This window comes from Hyla sarda, chromosome 8 (genome assembly GCF_029499605.1).
Source record: "Hyla sarda isolate aHylSar1 chromosome 8, aHylSar1.hap1, whole genome shotgun sequence".
NCBI lineage: Eukaryota > Metazoa > Chordata > Amphibia > Anura > Hylidae > Hyla > Hyla sarda.
In genome coordinates, this window is record NC_079196.1 from 34458464 (window position 1) to 34480392 (window position 21929).

The following is a 21929-nucleotide window of genomic DNA, read 5'->3' on the forward strand; positions in this document are numbered from 1 at the left end:
GGACGTAGAGCGCAAAGGAGAGTCTTAGCCAATGAGAGCTCGTCTTGCTCAGCTTGACTAAGAAGCGCTCCTTGATTGGATGGTATGTGTCCTAGACGGGAGGTGTACGGAGCCTGGCTTCAGGAGCGGGAGTTTATATGAGCGTACACTGCGCTGCTGCTACTACTGCCTGGGAGCGAGTTATAAGGTATCGACTGCATTGTACTTCGCGTTTGTCTGTAATGGCGACCTACACCGGCTTATCCCCTCAGTATCATACAGTCCTAGACAAGCGGCAGTTATGGCTGCCCCCTAGAAAGTTTTAAAGCAAACTATATATATATTATATTGATATTACTTATATTTACTAACAACGGCAGCCGGGAAGCAGCCACTCCAGTAGGGATGATACATGACAATCTCCCGCTCAGCTCGGCTTGACTGGCGGAAGGATTCTCCGTTAACCAGAAAACGCCAAGGTTGCGCGTGGTGACAGTGCGCATGCGCCGGGTCAGGTCAGGTTCTTACACCGCGGAGGAATACGTGAAAGAAAAATAGACCCTGGAAAGTGGAGTGTTGAGTAAAAAAAAATACACTAAAAATATACTTTTTTTAAAAAAAATTGAGGAATATTGCAGAGGAGGTCACAGTGTTGTGACACCTTACACTGCATTAAAAAATAAAATAAAAACTACAACCGGGGTACACCTTGTGTCAGAGGAAGTGGTCAGTCCTGAGTCTGCTGTATACTGCTGCTGCTATCTCTATGGAATCAGGATTCATACACCTCTCCACCAGCTCTATCTGTGTACTGCTGCTATCTCTATAGGATCAGGATACATAGAGCTGGGGGAGGTGTATAAATACTATGTATCCTGATCCCATAGAGATAGCAGCAGTATACAGATAGAGCTGGAGGAGAAATGCATAACTACTATATATCCTGATCCTATAGAGGCAGCAGCAGCAATATATAAATAGAGCTGCCTGATCCCATAGAGATAACAGCAGCAGTATATAGATATAGCTGGGGGGGGGTGTATACATACTATCTATATATTGCTGCTGTTATCTCTATGGGATCAGGATATATAGTAGCTATCACCTCCCCTCCAGCTCTATCTGTATACTGCTGCTATCTCTATGGGATCAGGATACATAGTAGTTATACACCTCCCCTCCAGCTCTATTTATATACTGCTGCTGTTGTCTCTATAGCATCAGGATATGTAGTAGTTATGCATTTCTCCTCCAGCTTTATCTGTATACTGCTGCTATCTCTATAGCATCAGGATACATAGTAGTTATACACCTCCCCTCCAGCTCTATTTATATACTGCTGCCTCTATGGGATCAGGATATATAGTAGTTTTACATTTCTCTCCAGCTCTATCTGTATACTGCTTTTGTTATCTCTATGGGATCAGGATATATAGTAGCTATACACCTCCCCACCAGCTCTATCTGTAAATTGCTGCAATCTCTATAGGATCAGGATACATAGTATTTATATACCTCCCCTCCAGCTCTATCTGTATATTGCTGCAATCTCTATAGGATCAGGATACATAGTATTTATACACCTCTCCTCCAGCTCTATTTATATACTGCTGCTATCTCTATGGGATCAGCATACATAGTATTTATACACCTTCCCTCCAGCTCTATCTGTATACTGCTTCTATCTCTATGGGATCAGGATACATACGGTAGTATTTATACACCTTCCCTCCAGCTCTATCTGTATACTGCTTCTATCTCTATGGGATCAGGATACATAGTATTTATACACCTCTCCTCCAGCTCTATCTGTATACTGCTTCTATCTCTATGGGATCAGGATCCATAGTATTTATACACCTCTCCTCCAGCTCTATCTGTATACTGCTGCTATCTCTATGGGATCAGGATAGATAGTATTTATACACCTCTCCTCCAGCTCTATCTGTATACTGCTTCTATCTCTATGGGATCAGGATACATAGTATTTATACACCTTCCCTCCAGCTCTATCTGTATACTGCTTCTATCTCTATGGGATCAGGATAGATAGTATTTATACACCTCTCCTCCAGCTCTATCTGTATACTGCTGCTATCTCTATGGGATCAGGATATATAATTGATATTCACCCTGGTTTAGAAACACTGAGGTAGAGGATTAACATATCTTCTCCATATGCCATTATTAATGGGGCTTTCCATACGTGACTTGACATGTCTTCCTTGTGTTTCTAGGCCCCTGGATGGACGCCTCTTACATCACCAGCGCCAGGAGGTTAAGGACCAGCAGTCGTCGCCCTGTTGTTTCCACCTCGGCCACGACTTATAGTGTTCAAAGCCGAACCGAGCAGAGCGGATCACAGGAAGAACCGGTGGCGAGAAACTTGGAAAGCGACTTATTCGAGGCTTCTGCCACCAAAACCAACAGCCTTCACTCCCTAAATCCAGAAACCGAGGAGCCGGGACAAAATGGGACAATCAGGACACAAGTGGTGACCTCGAAAAGAGGCAAGAGATGGCCGGCCAGACTGCTGTCCATGCTTTGCTGCCTTGTGATCGTCAGCATCCTCGCTGTTCTCTTTTTCGTCTTATACATCGTGGTGCAAGGTAACGTAATATATAACAATACGTCTCGGAGTCTTCAGTTATGTTTATGTTGCCTGGTCCAAAGCTTTTTACAGTGTTCTGTTGGGGTCTCCAGATGCTGCAAAACTACAACTCCCAGCATGCCCGGACAGCCAACGGCTGTCCGGGCATGCTGGGAGTTGTAGTTTTAGCAACATCTGGGAGACCACTGTTTAACCCCTTAAAGACCAAGGGCGTATACTTACGTCCTTGGCCGGCTCCCGCGATATAACGCCGGGACCCGGGGCTAATAGCGCGCGGCAGTGATCGCGATGCCGCGCGCTATTAACCCTTTAGACGCGGCGTTCAAAGTTGAACGCCGCGTCTAAAACGAAAGGGAAAGCTGCCACGGCTGCTCAGTGGGTCTGATGAGGACCACTGCAGTGAAAATGCGATGTAAGGCTGGGTTCACACCACGTTTTGTTAAATACGGTTCCCGTATACGGCTGGGAGGAGGGGGGCGGGGCTTAATCGTGGCGCCAGCCTATAGGGGAACCGTATTTAATGCATGTCTATGAGCCGACCGAAGTGAACCGCAGACTCCGGTCGGCTTCGTTTTCGGCCGTATGCGGTTTCCCGACCGTAGGCAAAAACGCGGTCGACCACGTTTTTGCCTGCGGTTGGGAAACCGCATACGGAAGAAAACGAAGCCGACCGGAGGCTGCGGTTCACTCCGGTCGGCTCCTAGACATACATTAAATACGGTTCCCGAATACGGCTGAGTGCAGGTGCCGCGATTAAGCCCCGCCCCCTCCTCCCAGCCGTATACGGGAACCGTATTTAACAAAACCTGGTGTGAACCCAGCCTTACCATCCTCCGGCGTGTCCCTTTGGCGATTGATTGCTCCAAGCCTGAGATGCAGGCTTGAGCAATCGACCGCCGATAACACTGATCAATGCAAAGCTATGGCTTTGCAGTGAACAGGGTATAAGATCAGTGTGTGCAATGTTATAGACCCCTATGGGAGCTATAACACTGCAAAAAAATAAAAAATATTTAATAAATGTCATTTAACCCCTTCCCTAATAAAAGTTGGAATCGCCCCCCTTTTCCCATAATAAAAACAAACATGTTTATATTTATTTATATATGTGGTATCGGCACGTGCGTAAATGTCCGAACTATAAAAATATATCATTAATTAAACCGCACGGTCAATGGCGTATGCGCAAAAAAATTCCAAAGCCCAAAATAACGTATTTTTGGTCACTTTTTAGATCATGAAAAAATTTATAAAAAGCAATCAAAAAGTCCGATCAATCCAAAAATGGTACCGCTAAAAACTTCAGATCACGGTGCAAAAAATGAGCCCTCATACCGGCCCATAAGCGGTAAAATAAAAAAGTTATAGGGGTCAGAAGATGACAATTTTAAATGTATACATTTTTCTGCATGTAGTTATGATTTTTTACAAAAGTGCGACAAAATCAAACCTATATAAGTAGGGGATCATTTTAATCGTATGGACCTACAGAATAAAGATAAGCTGTCATTTTTACCGAAAAATGTACTACGTAGAAACGGAAGCCCCCGCATTGGCATTTTTTCTTCAGTTTCGTTGCACAATGATTTTTTTCCCCCATTTCGACGTAGATTTTTGGGTAAAATGACTAATGTCAGTGGAATTGGTGGCGCAAAAGAAAAGCCATCATATGAATTTTTAGGTGCAAAATTGAAAGGGTTATGATTTTTAAATGGTAAGGAGGAAAAAACGAAAGTGCAAAAACGGAAAAACCCGTGGTCCTTAAGGGGTTAAAGGGCTATTCCAGTGCAGAACATTTGTTTTTTAAATCAACTGGTGCCAGAAAGTAACACTTCCAACACTTATTAGCAGCTGTATGCTACAAAGGAATTTTTTTTCTTTTTGAAATTCTTTTATGACTTGTCCACAGTGCTCTCTACTGACACCTGATGCCCGTATCAGGAACTTTCCAGAGCAGGAGAAAATCCCCATAGCAAACCTATGCTGCTCTTGACAGTTCCTGACACGGACAGAGGTGTCAGCAGAGAGCACTGTGGGCAAGACAAAAAAGAAATTCAGCTGCCAATAAGTACTGGAAGGGTAAAAAAAAATAGTTTTCCACCGGAGCATCCCTTTAAGAGCATTAAAGGAGTAGTGCAGTGAAAGATAACTTATCCCCTAGCTAAAGGAAAAGAGATAAGTTATATTGTGCCGTGGGGGGGGTTCTGTGCTTTTGTCATACCAAACATTGGGAACGACTGTTTGAAGACTGAATTTGGCTTTTTTCACACTGCTGTTAGGACACAGCAGTGTGACGGCTGTTGGGGGAGCCAGGGGGGAATAGCGGGGGGAAAAAATATTGCTTGCACCGTCTTTTTCTCCAGCTACAAAATAACAGCGCCAGAAGGAACGGGCGGGGGTTTACAGTGAGTTTCCTGCTTCAAGTTTGAGCTGCGGAAATTTTCCGCTGTAGCTGAGACTCCAACTGGAAACTCGCTGTAAACCCTCGCCTGTGTGAATATTACCTAAAAACCCTATACTACACAAAATAAAGAGTAAAACACTACATATACACACCCTTACATAGTTACTACCCCCCCCTCCCCCCTTTAAAAATTAAAAACATCTCCTACGGCTGTCTTTAAAATGGAGCCACCAGCTGTTGCAAAACAACAACTCCCATTATTGCCGGACAGCCACTGACTGGAGGCACGGTGTTTGAGAAACACTGCCGTAGGGTAATTTTGGTATCGGAGGCAAGTGTAATTCTTGCATCCGGATCCGTCCCTATGCAATCCCTAATTCAGGCCTCAAATGCACATGGCGCTCTCTCACTTCGGAGCACTGTCGTATTTCAAGGCAACAGTTTAGGGCCACATATGGGGTATCTCCGTACTCGGGAGAAATTGCGTTACAAATTTTTGGGGGGCTTTTTCTCCTTTTACCCCTTATGAAAAGGTAAAGTTGGAGACTACACCAGCATGTTAGTGTAAAAAAAAATATTTTTTTACACTAACATGCTGGTGTTGCCCCATACTTTTCATTTTCACAAGAGGTAAAAGGGGGAAAAAAAGACCCCCAAAATTTGTAACACAATTTTTCCTGAGTAGAGAAATACCCCATTTGTGGACAGAAAATGCTCTGCGGACGCACAACAAGGCTCAGGAGTGAGAGCGCACCATGTACATTTGAGGCCTAAATTGGTGATTTGAGGCCATGTACGTTCACAAAGCCCTCCTGCTGCCAAAACAGTATCCCTCCCACACATGACACCATTTTGGAAACTACACCCCTCATGTAATGTAATAAGGGGTACAGTGAGCATTTACACCCCACAGGTGTCTGTGGAAATGAAAAATTAAATGTTTTATTTGCACAGCCTACTGTTCCAAAGATCTGTCAAACGCCAGTGTAAATGTTCACTGCACCCCTTGTTACATTCTGTGAGGGGTGTAGTTTCCAAATGGTGTCCATTGGGTGGGGGGTGGGTCCACTGTTCTGGCACCATGGGGGGGGGGGGCTTGTAAACGCACATGGCCCCCGACTTCCATTCCATAACAAATTCTCTCTCCAGAAGTCCATACTCAGAACAAATGGTGTTGCAAATTTTGGGGAGCTTTTTCTCCTATTACCCCTTGTGAAAATGTAAAATTTGGGGTAACACCAGCATTTTAGTGAAAAAAATCTAATTTTACATTGTCAAGTCCAAATTTGGCGAAACTTCGTCAATCACCTGTAGGGTGTTAATGTTCACTATACCCCTTGTTACATTCCTTGAGGGGTGTAGTTTCCCAAATAGTGTGCCTTTTCAGCAAAACACGCACTCCAAAATCCCATTTGGGGAGATTTATCAAAACCTGTGCAGAGGGAGAGTGGTGTAGTTGCCCATAGCAACCAATCAGATTGCTTCTTTCATTTTCCACAGGCCTCTTTAGAGGCCTGTGGAAAATGAAAGAAGCAATCTGATTGGTTGCTATGGGCAACTACACCACTCTTCCTCTGCACAGGTTTTGATAAATCTCCCCCATTGTCGCTCCTTCCCTTCTGAGCCGTCTACTGTACCCAAAAAGCACTTTACATCCACATATGAGGTATTTCCTTACTCAAGAGAAATTGGGTTACAAATTTTGGTGGGCTTTTACCCCTTGTAAAAATGAAAAAAAATGGGGCTACAAGAACCTATTAGTATTAAAAAAAAATGAAGATTTAGAATTTTCTCCTCCACTTTGGTACTATTCCTGTGAAACACCTAAAGGGTTAACAAACTTTCTAAATGCTATTTTGTATACTTTGAGGGGTGCAGTTTTCATAATGGTGGTCATTTATGGGGTATTTCTAACATAAAGACCCTCAAATTCACTTCAAAACTAAACTGGTCCCTGAAAAATTCAGATTTAGAAATTTTCGTGGAAAATTGCTGCTGAACTTTGAAGCCCTCTGATGTCTTCAAAAAGTAAAAACATGTCAACTTTATGATGGAAACATAAAGTAGACATATTGTATATGTGAATCAATATATCATTTATATGGAATGTTTATTTTCCTTACAAATAAAGAGCTTCAAATTTAGAAAAAATGCTAAAATGTAAAAAAAAAATCATAACATTTTGGAATTTTTCACCAAGAAATGATGAACGTATCAACGAAAATTTACCACTAACATAAAGTAGAATATGTAAGGAAAAAATAATCTCAGAATCAAATTCATAAGTTAAAGCATCCCAGAGTTATTAATGCATAAAGTGATAGAGGTCAGATGTGCAAAAAATGCTCCCGTCCTTAGGATCAAAATCGTTAAGGGGTTAAGGACATTCGCCGTAAATGTACGGCAATGCAGCGAGTAACTTTGTTACATTTATGGCACGGCTGTGAAGCGAGCGCAGGAGTGGATCTGCCGGTAATGGCGGACATCAGCGGTCGTGTGCAGAACAGATAAGCCAAGATGGCGGACGGAGGTCCCTTCACCTGCCTCCGCTGCTCTCCCAGGGTCTTCTGCACTGATCTGCCTTCCAGCAGACCAGAGTAGAAGATCGCCGATAATACTACTCAGTGCTATTCCCTATGCATAGCACTGAACAGTATTAGCAATCTAACGATAGCTATAAATATTCCCCTATGGGGACTAAAAAAGTGATAACAAAAAGTTTTAAAAAAGTGATTTTTTTTTTGATTTTTTAAACGTCCTGATTATGTAAAACAGATTGAGATTTTTTAAAAGCAGAAAAAACAAGCCCTCATATGATTCTGTGAATGGAAATATAAAAGAGTTATGGATTTTAAAAGGTGAGTAGGAAAAAACAAAAACACAAAATAAAAATTGGCTGTGTCTTTAACCCTTTAATGACCAGGAGAGTATATATTTACGCTTGTGGCTGGCTCCCTTTTATGTAAAGCGCGCTCGGGAGCTGAGCACGATTCATACCCGGCAGGTCCCGGGTGCTATCGGCAGCCAGGACCCGCGGCTAATACCGGACATCGCTCATCAGGCTGATGTCCGGTATTAACCCTTTAGATTCCACAATCAAAGTTGATCATGGTGTCTAAAACAGGAGAAAAGCGTTGCCGGTAAGCTCAGTGGGCTGTTCGGGACCACCGCGGTGAAATCGTGGCGTCCCAAACAGCCGAGAGGACAGCGGGAGGCTTCTTACCTTCTCTTCCGCCGTCCGGGCCTGAGATCCAGAATGGAGCAGCAGAGCACCGATAACACTGATCAATGCAATGCTTTGGCATAGCATTGATCAGTGTCTGCAATCAAGGTATTGCATGTTATAGTCCCCTATGGGGGCTATAACATTGCAAAAAAAAAAAAAAGTGTAAAAAAAATAAATAAAATAGTTAATGTGATTTAACCCCTTCCCTAATAAGTTTGGATTGCCCCCTTTTTCCCCATAAAAAAAAAAATGTAAATAAAATGTGGTATCGCCACGTGCCTCAATGTCCGAACTATAAAAATATAATGTTAGTTAAACCGCACGGTCAATGGTGTACACGTAAAAAAAAATTCCAAACTACAAAATTACGTATTTTTGGTCTCTTTGTATACAAAAACGATCGAAAAGTCCCATCAAAACCAAAATGGTAAATAAGTTGGCCTGTGGTAACAATTCATTCGGATCATGAGGTTGTTTCGTATGGCTCCCGACATCAAATGATACTATATAAGTAGCAGGACTCATGTAACTTAATGTTTCCCTATTTTTCTCTAGACATGCAGGCTGGAAAAGTGAATGAGGATGGAATAAAGACTAGTTATCTTGGTAAGTACAATATTTCTTTAGGGGCAAATTCATGTGTGTGTGTGTGTGTGTGTATATATATATATATATATATATATATATATATATATATATATAATTCCTTTATAAGAATAGCCTGGGAATTAACCTCTTTGGGATGCATGGCGTACACCCTGCAGCCCCGATCCTTAAAGGACATCTGCAGCGTAATTAACACTTACCCCCTATCCACAGGGGGGGTAAGTGTTTGATCGCGGGGGGTCCGACCGCTTGGACCCCCCACGATCTCTTGTACGGGGCCGCGGCTGTCCTGTGCAGGGGGCATGCCAGCCGCAGCATGACGTTGCAGCCGGCACGCCTCCTCCATACATCTCTATGGGAGAGGCGGGGAGGCAGCGTTCAATAGAACTGTATGGGGACGGGGAGGAGACGGGGCATCACCATCGACCTCTAGGTCGACGCTACGCACCTTAGCGCTCACTATGAACACAAGATAGGGGATAAGTGTTTGATCAAACACTTATCCCCTATCTTGTAGATAGGGGATAAGTGTATATTGCGCTGCAGTTGTCCTTTAAGAACTCAGCGTACCTGTATGCCCTGGTCTAGTTTAACGGGTTTAAACCGCTCTCACTGGTGGAGAACAGGGAGAACAACTGGGTGTCTGAACAGTTCTTCCCAGCATGCAGCTGTGTCTCTCTACACCCGATGTCAGATCTGGAAGGAGGATACTCCTACACTTAAAGGGGTACTCCGCTGCTCAGCGTTTGGAACAAACTGTTCCAAACGCTTGTGCCGGGAGCTCAAGAAGTCATAGCCCCGCCCCCTCATGATGTCCCACCCCACCCCCTCAACCCAAGTCTATGGGAGGGGGCATGACGTCATGAGGGGGCGGGGCTATGACCTCACAAGCTCCCGGCTCCAGTATTCGGAACAGTTTGTGCTAAACGCTGAGCAGCGGAGTACCCCTTTAATGCTTCCCAACCAGGGTGCTTCCAGCTGTTGCAAAACTACAACTCCCAGCATGCCCGGACAGCCTTCGGCTCTCCGGGCATGCTGGGAGTTGTAGTTTTGCAACAGCAGGAGGCACCCTGGTTGGGGAACACTGGCTTAACCCATGTCAGGGTGCTCACCGCGGGACTCTTCTGTATAGTGGGCATTGTGAAATGATGGGAGTTACAGTTTTACAACAGCTGGAGGCACCCTGGTTGGGAAACACTGGCCTAAACAACCACTTAAAACATGTTCTCTTCCTATAAAATCAGACATTCATGGTTTACTCTACCAAATGCTAAGAACTGTTACATGAATAGTTGCTCTGGTTTATGGAGCTTTACTGTTTGTTGCTGTTTGTTTTGTACAATGTAAATTGTCATCCATACAGTGTTATTTATTTTCTCTCTATGTGTAGGGTTCTGGAGTCTTCTCGTCCTGTCTCTCCTTGCCGGCCTTTCCTGCTGCAGTTTTTCTTGGACTGTGACGTATTTTGACTCGTTTGAACCAGGAATGTTTCCACCCACTCCACTGTCCCCCGCACGATTCAAGTAAGTTGTGTTTGTCCTCACAGATGTACATTTATTACCGTATAAGCCGAGTTTTTCAGCACGATTTTTCGTGCTGAAAACGCCCCCCTCGGCTTATACTCCAGTGAACTCTCCGCCTGTCAATCCCTTCATCAGTGGTCTTCAACCTGCGGACCTCCAGATGTTGCAAAACTACAACTCCCAGCATGCCCGGACAGCCATCGGCTGTCCGGGAATGCTGGGTGTTGTAGTTTTGAAACCTCTGGAGGTCTGCAGGTTGAAGACCACTGCGGCCTTCCTCATCATCCAGCCCCCCCCCCCCCTTTTGTTTTGTACTCACCTTTAATTTTTTTTAAAGTTTACTAAAAGCTGACACTTTAAAATAAAATCATTACCCATAATTCCAGAGCTACCGCCGATCTGGTGTCCCTGAGGGATATGCTGTGATGATACCACGTACATTGCTCACACTTCAGCCAATCAGTGGCCTCAGTGATGAAGAGACCACTGAGACCAGTGATTGGCTGCAGCATCACACAAGCCATGTATGTTATGTAACCATTGCAGCAGGTACGGCAGGGAGTACCAGAGCGTTGACAATATGAGTTGTTTTTATATATAGTCTCTGTCATTTGAACAAACTTTGCATAGATCAATAGTAAAAGCGACTATAATAAACTTTGTATTCTATCTTATTAGATAAAAACACTTCCTTCTCCTGTTATCAAGCTTCTCCCCTCTATCCCCTATCCTGTGAGACTGTATTCCACTCTGAAAATCACCTCAGCTTTGTCCTGTGTCTGCAAGACAAGCAATACAAATCTATGGAGGGGGAGGGGGGAGTTTGACCCACCAGCTCTGGGAGAACTGCAAATAATAGATGAAGCCTGCAGTGCAGAAAGCTGCTAAAATTAAGATTAAGATTTTTTAATAGAGGTAATTTACAAATCTGTTTAACTTTCTGGCATCAGTTGTTTAAAAAAAAAAAAAAAAGTTTTCCACTGGAGTACCCCTTTAAAAAGATGATCCGAACCATACAGCTGCTTTTCACTGAACTTCTTCTATTTTGTAGATCCAAAAAGTGACCTCCCCTCTAGAGGACGGGTGTTGCTTTTCTTTTTGTTGCTCAGGACTGAATCATGGCTTTTATCATAGTAAAACATTGGTAACTTTATCAGGCTCGGTTCACACTACGTTTTTCAACTACGGTTCCCGCATACTTTTTCTATCAAAAACCGTATGGGAAAAAAACGGATGGAACAGTATGGGAAAAAGTAAACCGTATGCGTTTTTAAACAGTATACTGTTTTTAAAAGTGCATACTGTTCCGTCAGTTTTTATAGAAAAAACCCATACGTTTTTGAAAATTTTGTCCATTTTTAATGGGAGGGGTCTTGAGTGGGGACTTTAGGATTCAAATGCGCATGTGCAAAGTGAAAACGTATACGTTTTTCCCGTATGGAACCGTATACATGTGCGTTTCCGATTGAAGTCCATGTAAAAAAAAACGTAAGTGGTTGCAGTACGGTTTTTAAACCGGAGACAAAATCGTGGTCAACCACAGTTTTGACTCCGGTTTAAAAACCGTACTGCAACCGCATACGTTTTTTTTTAACATAGACGTCAATGGGAAACGCGCATGTATACGGTTCCATACGGGAAAAACGTATACAATTTCACTTTGCACATGCGCATTTGAATCCTAAAGTCCCCACCCAAGACCCCTCCCATTAAAAATGGACAAAATTTTCAAAAACGTATGGGTTTTTTCTATAAAAACTGACGGAACAGTATGCACTTTTAAAAACAGTATACTGTTTAAAAACGCATACGGTTTACTTTTTCCCAAACTGTTCCATCCGTTTTTTTCCCGTACGGTTTTTGATAGAAAACGTATGCGGGAACCGTAGTTGAAAAACATAGTGTGAACCCAGCCTCAGATTGTTCCATCTAAAGAACCCCCTGTCCAAATGGCCTATTAGGGTATACAGACATCATGGGGGGGGGGGGAGGGAGTGTGTGACTATTATATTTTAAACCTGTCCTGTGCGAACAGAGCAATAAACTTCAGCAGCAGCAGCTTAAATGATTGCATCCTAAGGATTGGACAGTAGATGGTGTTCTTGGATAAGCAGATTCTCTGCCGTGATCTCTGGATTTTTACCGCTGTGTAATTTATGGTATTTTTAGTCCGTCATTCTGTGTCTTGATAATTTTCTCTCTCTCTCTCTTTTTTTTTTTTTTTTTTTTAAACTTTGCAGTTCAGTGTAGAGTTTCCTAACAGATTTCTATGATCGTAGAACAATAAATGTTGGTACGATGCATTACCTGTAAATGTGCTCCTGAAGGCTTCAGCACTTAGGTTTGTTAGTTGCGTCAGCGGCTTCCAGCTACAATAATAATCCTTCTGTCCGGCATCTCCTAGTCTGGCACAGAAACCTAACACCGTTAACACGAAAAGGAGTAAAACAAGAAACAAAGGCGCTCCACGTGGAGTATCACACGTGCTGGAGTGGAGAGGAACTCAAAGGGGGTACAAATTAGAGCTGGGCGGTATGACCAAATGTGTGTATCACGGTATTTTTGTAACTTTTGGCTGTTCCACGGGATATAATGGTATTTCCTCCTCCTCCCCTCCCAAATTAATTATCAGCCCAGCGCTGCCCCCATCGGGGTAAATACTCACATGTCGCCCGCAAGTTTGTTTGTTTGTTGCGACCGCCGGCGCTGACGCTCCATACTGTGCGGTATCCCTATGCCCAGGCTGCTAAAGGTAAACAAAATAAACTAACGCATGTTCCGACGTCGGCCTTACGCTGAGGACGTGAATGTCGGAGAGCCGTCAGCCTATCACTGGCTGCAGAGATGTTCCGTCTCGGCCGGTGATAGGCTGAGCCCACTGTCATGTAAGGAGCTCTGGCCGGCTTCTTACATGACAGTGGGCTCAGCCTATCACCGGCCGAGGCGGAACATCGCTGTGGCCGGTGATAGGCTGATGGCTCTCCGATGTTCCCGTCCCCAGGAAGCAGATGAGGCTGCTACCGGACCAATGGGAGGTGAGTTAAAGTTTATTTTGTTTATTTTTTGCAGCCCGGGCATAGGGATACCGCACAGTATAGAGCTGTGGTTTTCAATAGAGATGAGCGAACTTACAGTAAATTCGATTCGTCACGAACTTCTCAGCTCGGCAGTTGATGACTTTTCCTGCATAAATTAGTTTAGCTTTCCGGTGCTCCGGTGGGCTGGAAAAGGTGGATACAGTCCTAGAAAAGAGTCTCCTAGGACTGTATCCACCTTTTCCAGCCCACTGGAGCACCTGAATGCTGAACTAATTTATGCAGGAAAAGTCATCAACTGCCGAGCCGAGAAGTTCGTGACTAATCGAATTTACTGTAAATTCGCTCATCTCTAATAGACACCACTGCTCTAAGGAGTACCTGCTGAAGGCTGGTTAGGCACAAAATAGAGTATAGCAAATCAGTAGCATGCCACATTTCTAATTTTTCATCTTAAAAAAATTATAATTTCACATATATAATGGTTTTCTGTATTCCGGCAAGAAAGAAAATAAACCCAACAATGAGAATTGTAAAGTGCTACTGACTTAAAGGGATACTCCCATGGAAATTTTTATTTATTTTTTTTTAATCAACTGGTGCCAGAAAGTTAAACCGATTTGTAAATGACTTTTATAAAAAAAAAAAACTTAATCCTTCAAGTACTTTTTAGGGGCTGTATACTACAGAGAAATCCAAAAAAGAAATGCATTTCCTCATATGTCATGACCACAGTGCTCTCTGCTGACCTCTGCTGTCCATTTTAGGAACTGTCCAGAGCAGGAAAAAAATTCCCATAGCAAACATATGCTGCTTTTATGCTACAGAGGAAATTCTTTTATTTTTGAACTTCTTCATTGTCTTGTCCACAGTGCTCTCTGCTGACACCTGATGTCCTCTATCAGGAACTGTCCAGAGCAGGAGAAAATCCGCATAGCAAACCTATGCTGCTCTGGACAGTTACTGACACGGACAGAGATGTCAGCAGAGAGCACTGTGGACAAGACAAAAAAGAAATTCAAAAAGAAAAGAATTTCCTCTGTAGCAAACAGATGCTAAAAAGAACTGAAAGGATTAAGATTCTTAAATAGAAGTAATTTACAAATCTGTTTAAAGGGGTTATCCATGAAAAAACTTTTTTTTTTTTTATATCAACTGGCTCAAGAAAGTTAAACAGATTTGTAAATTACTTCTATTAAAAAATCTTAATCCGATGATTCCCCGTATTTTGTTTATGTTTGTCAGATTTCTTTGTCTGCCTTGATTTCTGTTTCTTTGTATCCTTGAAATAAAACTGAATGATAAAAAAAAAAAAAAAAAAAAAAACTTTATCCTTTCAGTACTTATGAGCTTCTGAAGTGTAGGTTGTTCTTTTCTGTCTAAGTGCTCTCTGATGACACGTGTCTCCGGAAGCGCCTAGTTTAGAAGAGGTTTGCTATGGGGATTTGCTTCTAAACTGGGCAGTTCCCGAGACACGTGTCATCAGAGATTACTGAGACAGAAAAGAACAACCTTAACTTCAGAAGATCATAAGTACTGAAAGGATTAAGATTATTTTAATAGAAGTAATTTACAAATCTGTTTAACTTTCTGGAGCCAGTTGAGAGAGAGAGATAATAAATATATATATATATATATATATATATATATATATATATATATATATAATGTTTTTCCCTGGAATACCCCTTTAACTTTCTGGCACCAGTTCATTATTTAAAAAAAAAAAACTTTTTCCACCAGGGTACCCCTTTAACGCAGTGTTTCCCAACCAGGGTGCCTCCTGCTGTTGCAAAACTACAACTCCAAGCATGCCCGGACAGCTGGGAGCTGTAATTTTGCAACAGCAGGAGGCACCCTGGTTGGGAAACACTGGCTTAAAGGGTACCTCTCATCAAATAAACTTTTGATATATTTTAGAGTAATGAATGTTGAATAACTTTCCAATAGCATGTTAATGAAAAATATGCTTCTTTCTATTGTATTTTTCCCGATCAGTCCTGTCAGCAAGCATTTCTGACTCATGCTGGAGTCCTAAACACTCAGAGCTGCCAGCCTGCTTTGTTCACAGCCAAACAGGCTGTGAACAAAGCAGGCTGGCAGCTCTGAGTGTTCTCCTTTGTGAACAAAGCAGACTGGCAGCTCATAGTGTTTAGGACTCCAGCATGAGTCTGAAATGCTTGCTGCCAGGACTGGTAGGGAGACCCCTAGTGGTCATTTCTTCAAAGTGGAAAATTAAATAGAAAGAAGCATATTTTTTAATAACATTCAATTGTAAAGTTATTCTGCATACATTAATCTATAATATATCAAAAGTTTTTTTGATGAGAGGTACCCTTTAACCCATGTCAGGACACTCACCGCGGGGCTCTTCTGTATAGTGGGCGTTGTGATTTGTAGAAAAAATAAAAATGTACTAAAATAATGTAAACAGTCGTTTGATGAGCTGTTTATAATACAGCCCTATAGCAGGAGGCTTGCACCGGCGTTGCAGTTTGTATACACCGTGTTCTTTATAAATTCTTTTCTTATGAGGAGGATTGAGCTGCTGGTGACTGAGGTCTGGACGCCACATAAAGGCCGACCGCTGCGAGGTCGATTAAACAGAAACCGAACATGAAGCTCTCTGGGCAATATTTCAAAACCTTCATTGCAGCAAACATCCATACACACTGTGAGCTGTGGGAACATTTATTTTTAATTTGTTTTCCACATTCATTTTGAAACGATTAAAATATCTCCTGTAGTGTCGGCCGTTAGCACAAAGTTAGGGGCTAAGATGTTTGGCCGGGGATATGTTTTCTCTTTTCTTCCTTTGCACTTTTTTCCCTTGTTTTTCTGATGGTTACTGCAGAAATCCCAGTTTATTAGTATCTTAAAAAACTAAACAAAAAATTACCAGAAAAGGTTTAAAGGACTATAACATGTAATGCTTGGAAAAAAGACGAGACAGAGGGGATATGATAGAGACTTTTATGTACAAGGAAAACAACACGGTAAAGGAGGAGAGGAGATTTAAAAGAAAAGAAAAAAACTACCACAAGAGGACATAGTGTTATATAGAGGGGAAAGGTTTGTGCAGTAATATCCGGAAGTATTACTTTACTGAGAGAGTAGTGGATGCATGGAATAGTAGCAGCAAATACAGTGAAGGAGTTTAAGCATGAATTGGATAGGCATAAGGCTATCCTTCATATAAGACAGGGATAGGCATAAGACAATCCTTCATATAAGACAGGGATAGGTATAAGGCTATCCTTCATATAAGATAGGGATAGGCATAAGGCTATCCTTCATATAAGATAGGGATAGGCATAAGGCTATCCTTCATATAAGATAGGGATAGGTATAAGGCTATCCTTCATATAAGATAGGGATAGGCATAAGACAATCCTTCATATAAGATAGGGATAGGCATTAGACTATCCTTCATATAAGATAGGTAAAGGCATAAGACAATCCTTCATATAAGACAGGGATAGGGATAAGGCTATCCTTCATATAAGATAGGGATAGATATAAGGCTATCCTTCATATAAGATAGGGATAGGCATAAGTCTATCCTTCATATAAGATAGGGATAGGCATAAGGCTATCCTTCATATAAGATAGAGATAGGTATAAGGCTATCCTTCATATAAGATGGGGATAGACATAAGGCTTTACTTCATAGAAGATAGGGATAGGTATAAGGCTATCCTTCATATAAGATAGGGACAGGCATAAGACTATCCTTCATATAAGATAGGTAAAGGCTATCCTTCATATAAGAGGGATAGGCATAAGGTTATCTTTTATATAAGATAGGGATAGGGATAAGAGGATATCCTTCATATAAGATAGGGATAGGTATAAGTCTATCCTTCATATAAGATAGGGATAGGTATAAGGCTATCCTTCATATAAGATAGGGATAGGTATAAGGCTATCCTTCATATAAGAAAGGGCCAGAGACTATTCATCGTATTCAGAATATTGGGCAGACTAGAATACTCCACACTAGAAAAAAAACACAGAAAACACCCTGCGAGTTTGAAAGAAATTACGCTTGTGTGAATGAGCCCGAAAACAAATTGTCTAAACTAGTCCAGACCCTGATGAAATGAGATCTAGTGTCCAGTACTGCACCGAGTATGTAAGTCTGGAACATGTGTTTATTCTACCTGCATAAAAGGATAAGATCATATGCACTAAAACTAAGAACATGTGGATAATTGTGTGTGATAAATACTATTATAAATGCACCAAAATAATAAAAAATAAAGTACAAAACAATCACAATAAATCATCGAAATCCAGTCTATAATATGCTCTATTTATCTGGTTCAAAGTAGGGATCGACCGATATCGAGCGATACCGATAATCTGTCACATTTCAGGCCGATAGCCGATAACCGATATTCCGGTATAAGTTATTGGCTATTTCAACCCCCGGCGGGGCAGAAGCTGTTGCAGATCAATGAATTAAAGCGGGCGCTTTAAATCAGTGAACTGCAGCGGCTTTTGCGGTGCCAAAGACCACCGCCGCCGCCCGCCTCTCTCCCCCTGCCTTTCCTGGGTCTAACCACCGCAGCTGCCCCATTGCCTCCCCCCCCATCCTCTGCCCACATACCGCCGCCCCCCCTTTGCTTCCCCCCCCCCCCCACATCCCCGGTGTTATAATTACCTGTTCCCGTGGGTCTGTGATCCTTCTGGCTCCGTCGGCGTCAATGTGCGTACTGACTGTGACGCCGCGTTGGGGACGTCACTCGTCATTACGCAGTTCAGCGCACAGCAACAGCGCAGGAGCCAGAAGGATTGCGGACCCCCGGGAACAGGTAATTAGAACACTGGGGATGGGGGAAGCAATGGGGGGGAGCGGGGCATTATCGGCATATCGGCAAGGTAATTGCCGATACCGATAATGTCCAAAATCGCGATTATCGGCCGATAATATCGGCAAAAAACGATAATCGGTCGATCCCTAGTTCAAAGTGGTGTCAGAGAGCCCTTATGGTGACTAAATGTTCTGCAATAGAATATTAGTTCATATATGGCAGTGTTTCCCAACCAGGGTTCCTCCAGCTGTTGCAAAACTACAACTCCCAGCATTCGGCTGTCCGGGCATGCTGGGAGTTGTAGTTTTGCAACAGCTGGAGGCCCCCTGGTTGGGAAACACCTCTCTGTCTCTCTCTCTCTGTCTCTCTCTGTCTCTCTCTCTCTGTCTCTCTCTCTCTGTCTCTCCTTGAATCTCCGTTAAACCTGAAGAGATGTCCTCTCCCCGAGGAAAGTACTGACCCCGTTTAAAGCCACAGGCCTCTCACCACAGCCAAGCCAGATCACCCTGCTCTGTACTGACAAGGGGCAAACACCCCGAAACAGCTGTCTGCAGATGGGTCCTCTTTCCTTCTGGAGAGAGTTCTGGCTTGGCATAAATCCCAATCAGTTCTGAGACTTCTTAAATGGAGCCTGAGCTGTTTTGCAGGACACACTACCTGTGAAGGGGGTGTGGTGAGCTCATTTAAATATATATATATAATTAATTAGACAGTTTTAAACAAAACTGCATAAAACACATTCCAAAAAGCAAAGGCTTATTTTGCTTATAAGTAGAAACATAATTTGGAAATGTGCTGTGTGAACATAGCCTGAGGGGAGACTTCACTGGGATGTGTTTGCTGTGTGACCGGTGTTTTGGGTCACTGTTTTTGCTCTTACTCGCTGTTTTGTATTCTGGTAGTGTCTTTCTGAACCTTTTATTCTCTACCGCATACTCTCTAGCTAAACGTGTCTCATTTTGTCTCCTTTCTTCGTTTTAGGAGAATGACGGGCCATTCGTTCCACATGGGCTACACCATGGCAATACTCAATGGCATTGTGGCAGCTCTGACCGTGCTCTGGTGCCTGCTCTGAATGTATATTCTGCAATGTCACAAGTCTCTGTGCGCGGCTTATAAACAACATCACCTTCTGGGATCGGAGAGCGCTACTTAATAATTCTGTCACTTTTTATATAACATTTTGTATATTTAGTTTTATGCTGTATCAGTGGTGTTTTTATAATATTATTTTTTTTAGATAATTTAGTTAGATAAAAAAAAATTGTATTTACTTTTTAAATGAGTCAAGTCTTCCTACCCAGAAAAAATATTTGTTTATGTATAATATTGAATGAGTTGTATGACATAGGAAAAAACATGGCTCCATTCTTTTGGAAGCAGCAGAACCACACCTAGACAGATGCGGCGCTGTTTTTGAAAGAAAGAAGCCATGTTTTTCTAAGCTCCTTTTAAATGGCCACTGTCCTAGTGACATGTCAAAAGTTTTGATCAGCGGGGGTCTTAGTGTTCTGACCTCCACCGATCAGTAGAACGAGCTGGGAAAATTTCACATTTTTTGTTCCAGCTCAGTCAGGTGATTGAGATGGTCTCATAATTTAAAGGGGTTCTCCACCATAAGGTGACTTTAGTACATACATGGCAGACAGTAATGGACATGCTTAGGAAGGATCTGCACTTGTCTTGGGGATAAATGGCTATGTTGTGAAATTACCAGAACACTGTGCCTAGCTTGTTGTAAACTGGTATTTCCTGTTTGACTTTTCTTCTCTTGCCTACAAATCCCATAATTCAATTTTCCTCCCTCCCACACATCAGCCGCCCCATCCATTGAAACATAAATGAGCTGCATCCATTCAAAAGACCTGTGGTTTTCAATCAGGGTGCCTACAGCTGTTGCATTAGTTGCAGATTGATCTCTCTCCCACCAAGTGATCGCTCCACCCATTGAAGAAGACAGGCTTCCTGTCATCAGCTGACTAGTGATGTCATGTCTCAGCTGCATTGCAACCTGGGAAGTATCTTAGACAGCAGCCATTTTGTATGCTGTTAAAAATAAATATTGGGGTGAAAATCACAGAAGAATTGTGAGAAAACCATCACACACAGGTACAGACACTATATTATCAACTACACTAACTTTACAGCCCCTGTAGCATAGTCAAATTCCTGGAATACCCCTTTAAGTCCCCTTATGAAGTGTGTCTTGATCATGTGACACAGAGCAAGGAGAGGAGCCACACGGCAGCACTGACTTCTCCCCGCTCGTTCTCCTGATTGGCAGAGGTCTGAACACTCAGACCCCCGCCGATCAAAACATTTGACATTTATGACGTTGTTAGTGGCCATGTCATTGCAAAAACTTGTCAAAAGTTTTGATAGGTCGGGGGATTTTAAGCCCAAAAGTCTTGACGTGTCCCTGCAACATGTTAAAAGTTTTTTTTTTTATATAGTGATGGGGGCACTTTAAATGGATAATGCTATATAACTCTACCAAGCAAAAACTATTAAAGTGTAATTTGTAAACGTTTGACCCAGTTGGCCAGCCAATACAACTTCTCACAGGAGTCGGGCTCCATAGACCTATAATAGAGCCCTGTCTATTGTAATGAGTCGGATTGGGTGTTTTTTTTTAACCCGGCTATAACAAATAATGATACCGGGTCACACAAATTTATCTATTATAGAACTTCTTTATAGTGCAGGGATTCATGATTTCAGTCAAGAGTGTATTTACTAACCATACATGTTCAAGGGTTATAATTACGAAATTAGCAAAATAGGTTAAAGGGTACCTTTCATTAAAAAAAACTTTTGATATATTTTAGAATAATGTATGCAGAATAACTTTCCAATTGCATTTTATTAAAAAAAAATATGCTTCTTTCTATTTAATTTTCCACTTTAAAAAAAAAAAAAAAAGACCACTAGAGGTCTCCCTACCAGTCCTGGCCGCAAATCCTTTTTATAGATTTCAGACTCATGCTAGAGTATTAAATCTCAGACTGCAGCCGGGGACACAGACAAGCTCAGCACTGCTCCCTGCTTGTCAATCAGACAGGCAGAAGCCAGCACTGTGCTCATAGCACAGCAGAGCATACTCCTGACTCTGCCTTAATTCATTTTACTATCTGAGCTCCGATCTTTCTTCTCTCAGCACATGCAGTTGTAAACAGAGAGGAGAAGATTCAGAGCTACCAGCTGAGCTTGTCCAGTCTGAGATTTAGGACTCCAGCATGAGTCTGAAATCTATAAAATGGGCTTGTGGCCAGGACTGGTAGGGAGACCTCTAGTGGTCATTTTTATAAGTGGAAAATTAAATAGAAAGAAGCATATATTTTTAATAACATGCAATTAGAAAGTTACCGTATTTTTTGTCCCCAATTTCGCACCCAATTTTTAGGGGCAAAATCTAAAAAAATAAAGATTTTGAACCCAATAGTGGTCTTCAACCTGCGGACCTCCAGATGTTGCAAAACTACAACTCCCAGCATGCCCGGACAGCCGTTGGCTGTCCGGGCATGCTGGGAGTTGTAGTTTTGCAACATCTGGAGGCCCGCAGATTGAAGACCACTGCATAGGAGGTAATACTCACGTGTCCCCGCCGCTCCGGACCCGTCACCGCTGCCCTGGATGTCGCTCCATCGCTGTCGCCGTGTCCCTGTCGCTCCGGAACGTCTCTGCTGCCGGCCGGGTATCCTCGCTCTCCGTCGTTACGCACGCCGACG

At 42.6% G+C, this 21929-nt stretch overlaps 2 protein-coding genes across 4 annotated transcripts in view; one reads left to right on the top strand and one right to left on the bottom strand.

The window, feature by feature from the left end:
- PRPF40A (pre-mRNA processing factor 40 homolog A) overlaps positions 1-467 on the bottom strand; it is a 59146-nt gene extending 58679 nt beyond the window's left edge. The window contains exon 1 of one of the 3 annotated variants that reach the window (XM_056536538.1): positions 352-467. In XM_056536538.1, the coding sequence (XP_056392513.1) occupies positions 352-393 (42 nt within the window). In that variant the 5' untranslated portion in view covers positions 394-467. Of the gene's footprint in view, positions 1-337 lie in introns of all 3 variants that reach the window. The other 2 variants (XM_056536536.1, XM_056536539.1) reach the window with 2 other exon arrangements.
- Positions 34-21669, top strand: ARL6IP6 (ADP ribosylation factor like GTPase 6 interacting protein 6). The gene is made up of 5 exons (XM_056536540.1): positions 34-187; positions 2217-2588; positions 8776-8826; positions 10217-10349; positions 19183-21669. The coding sequence occupies exons 2-5, from the start codon at positions 2225-2227 to the stop codon at positions 19274-19276; spliced, it is 642 nt and encodes a 213-aa protein (XP_056392515.1). The 5' UTR covers positions 34-187; positions 2217-2224; the 3' UTR covers positions 19277-21669.
- Positions 21670-21929: the final 260 nt, after the last annotated feature.

Coding starts and splice junctions, on each gene's coding strand:
- ARL6IP6 (XM_056536540.1), top strand. CDS start 2,225: ATGGACGCCTCTTACATCACCAGCGCCAGGAGGTTAAGGACCAGCAGT. Junction 8,827..10,216: donor AATAAAGACTAGTTATCTTG/GTAAGTACAATA, acceptor CTCTATGTGTAG/GGTTCTGGAGTCTTCTCGTC. Junction 10,350..19,182: donor CTGTCCCCCGCACGATTCAA/GTAAGTTGTGTT, acceptor TCTTCGTTTTAG/GAGAATGACGGGCCATTCGT.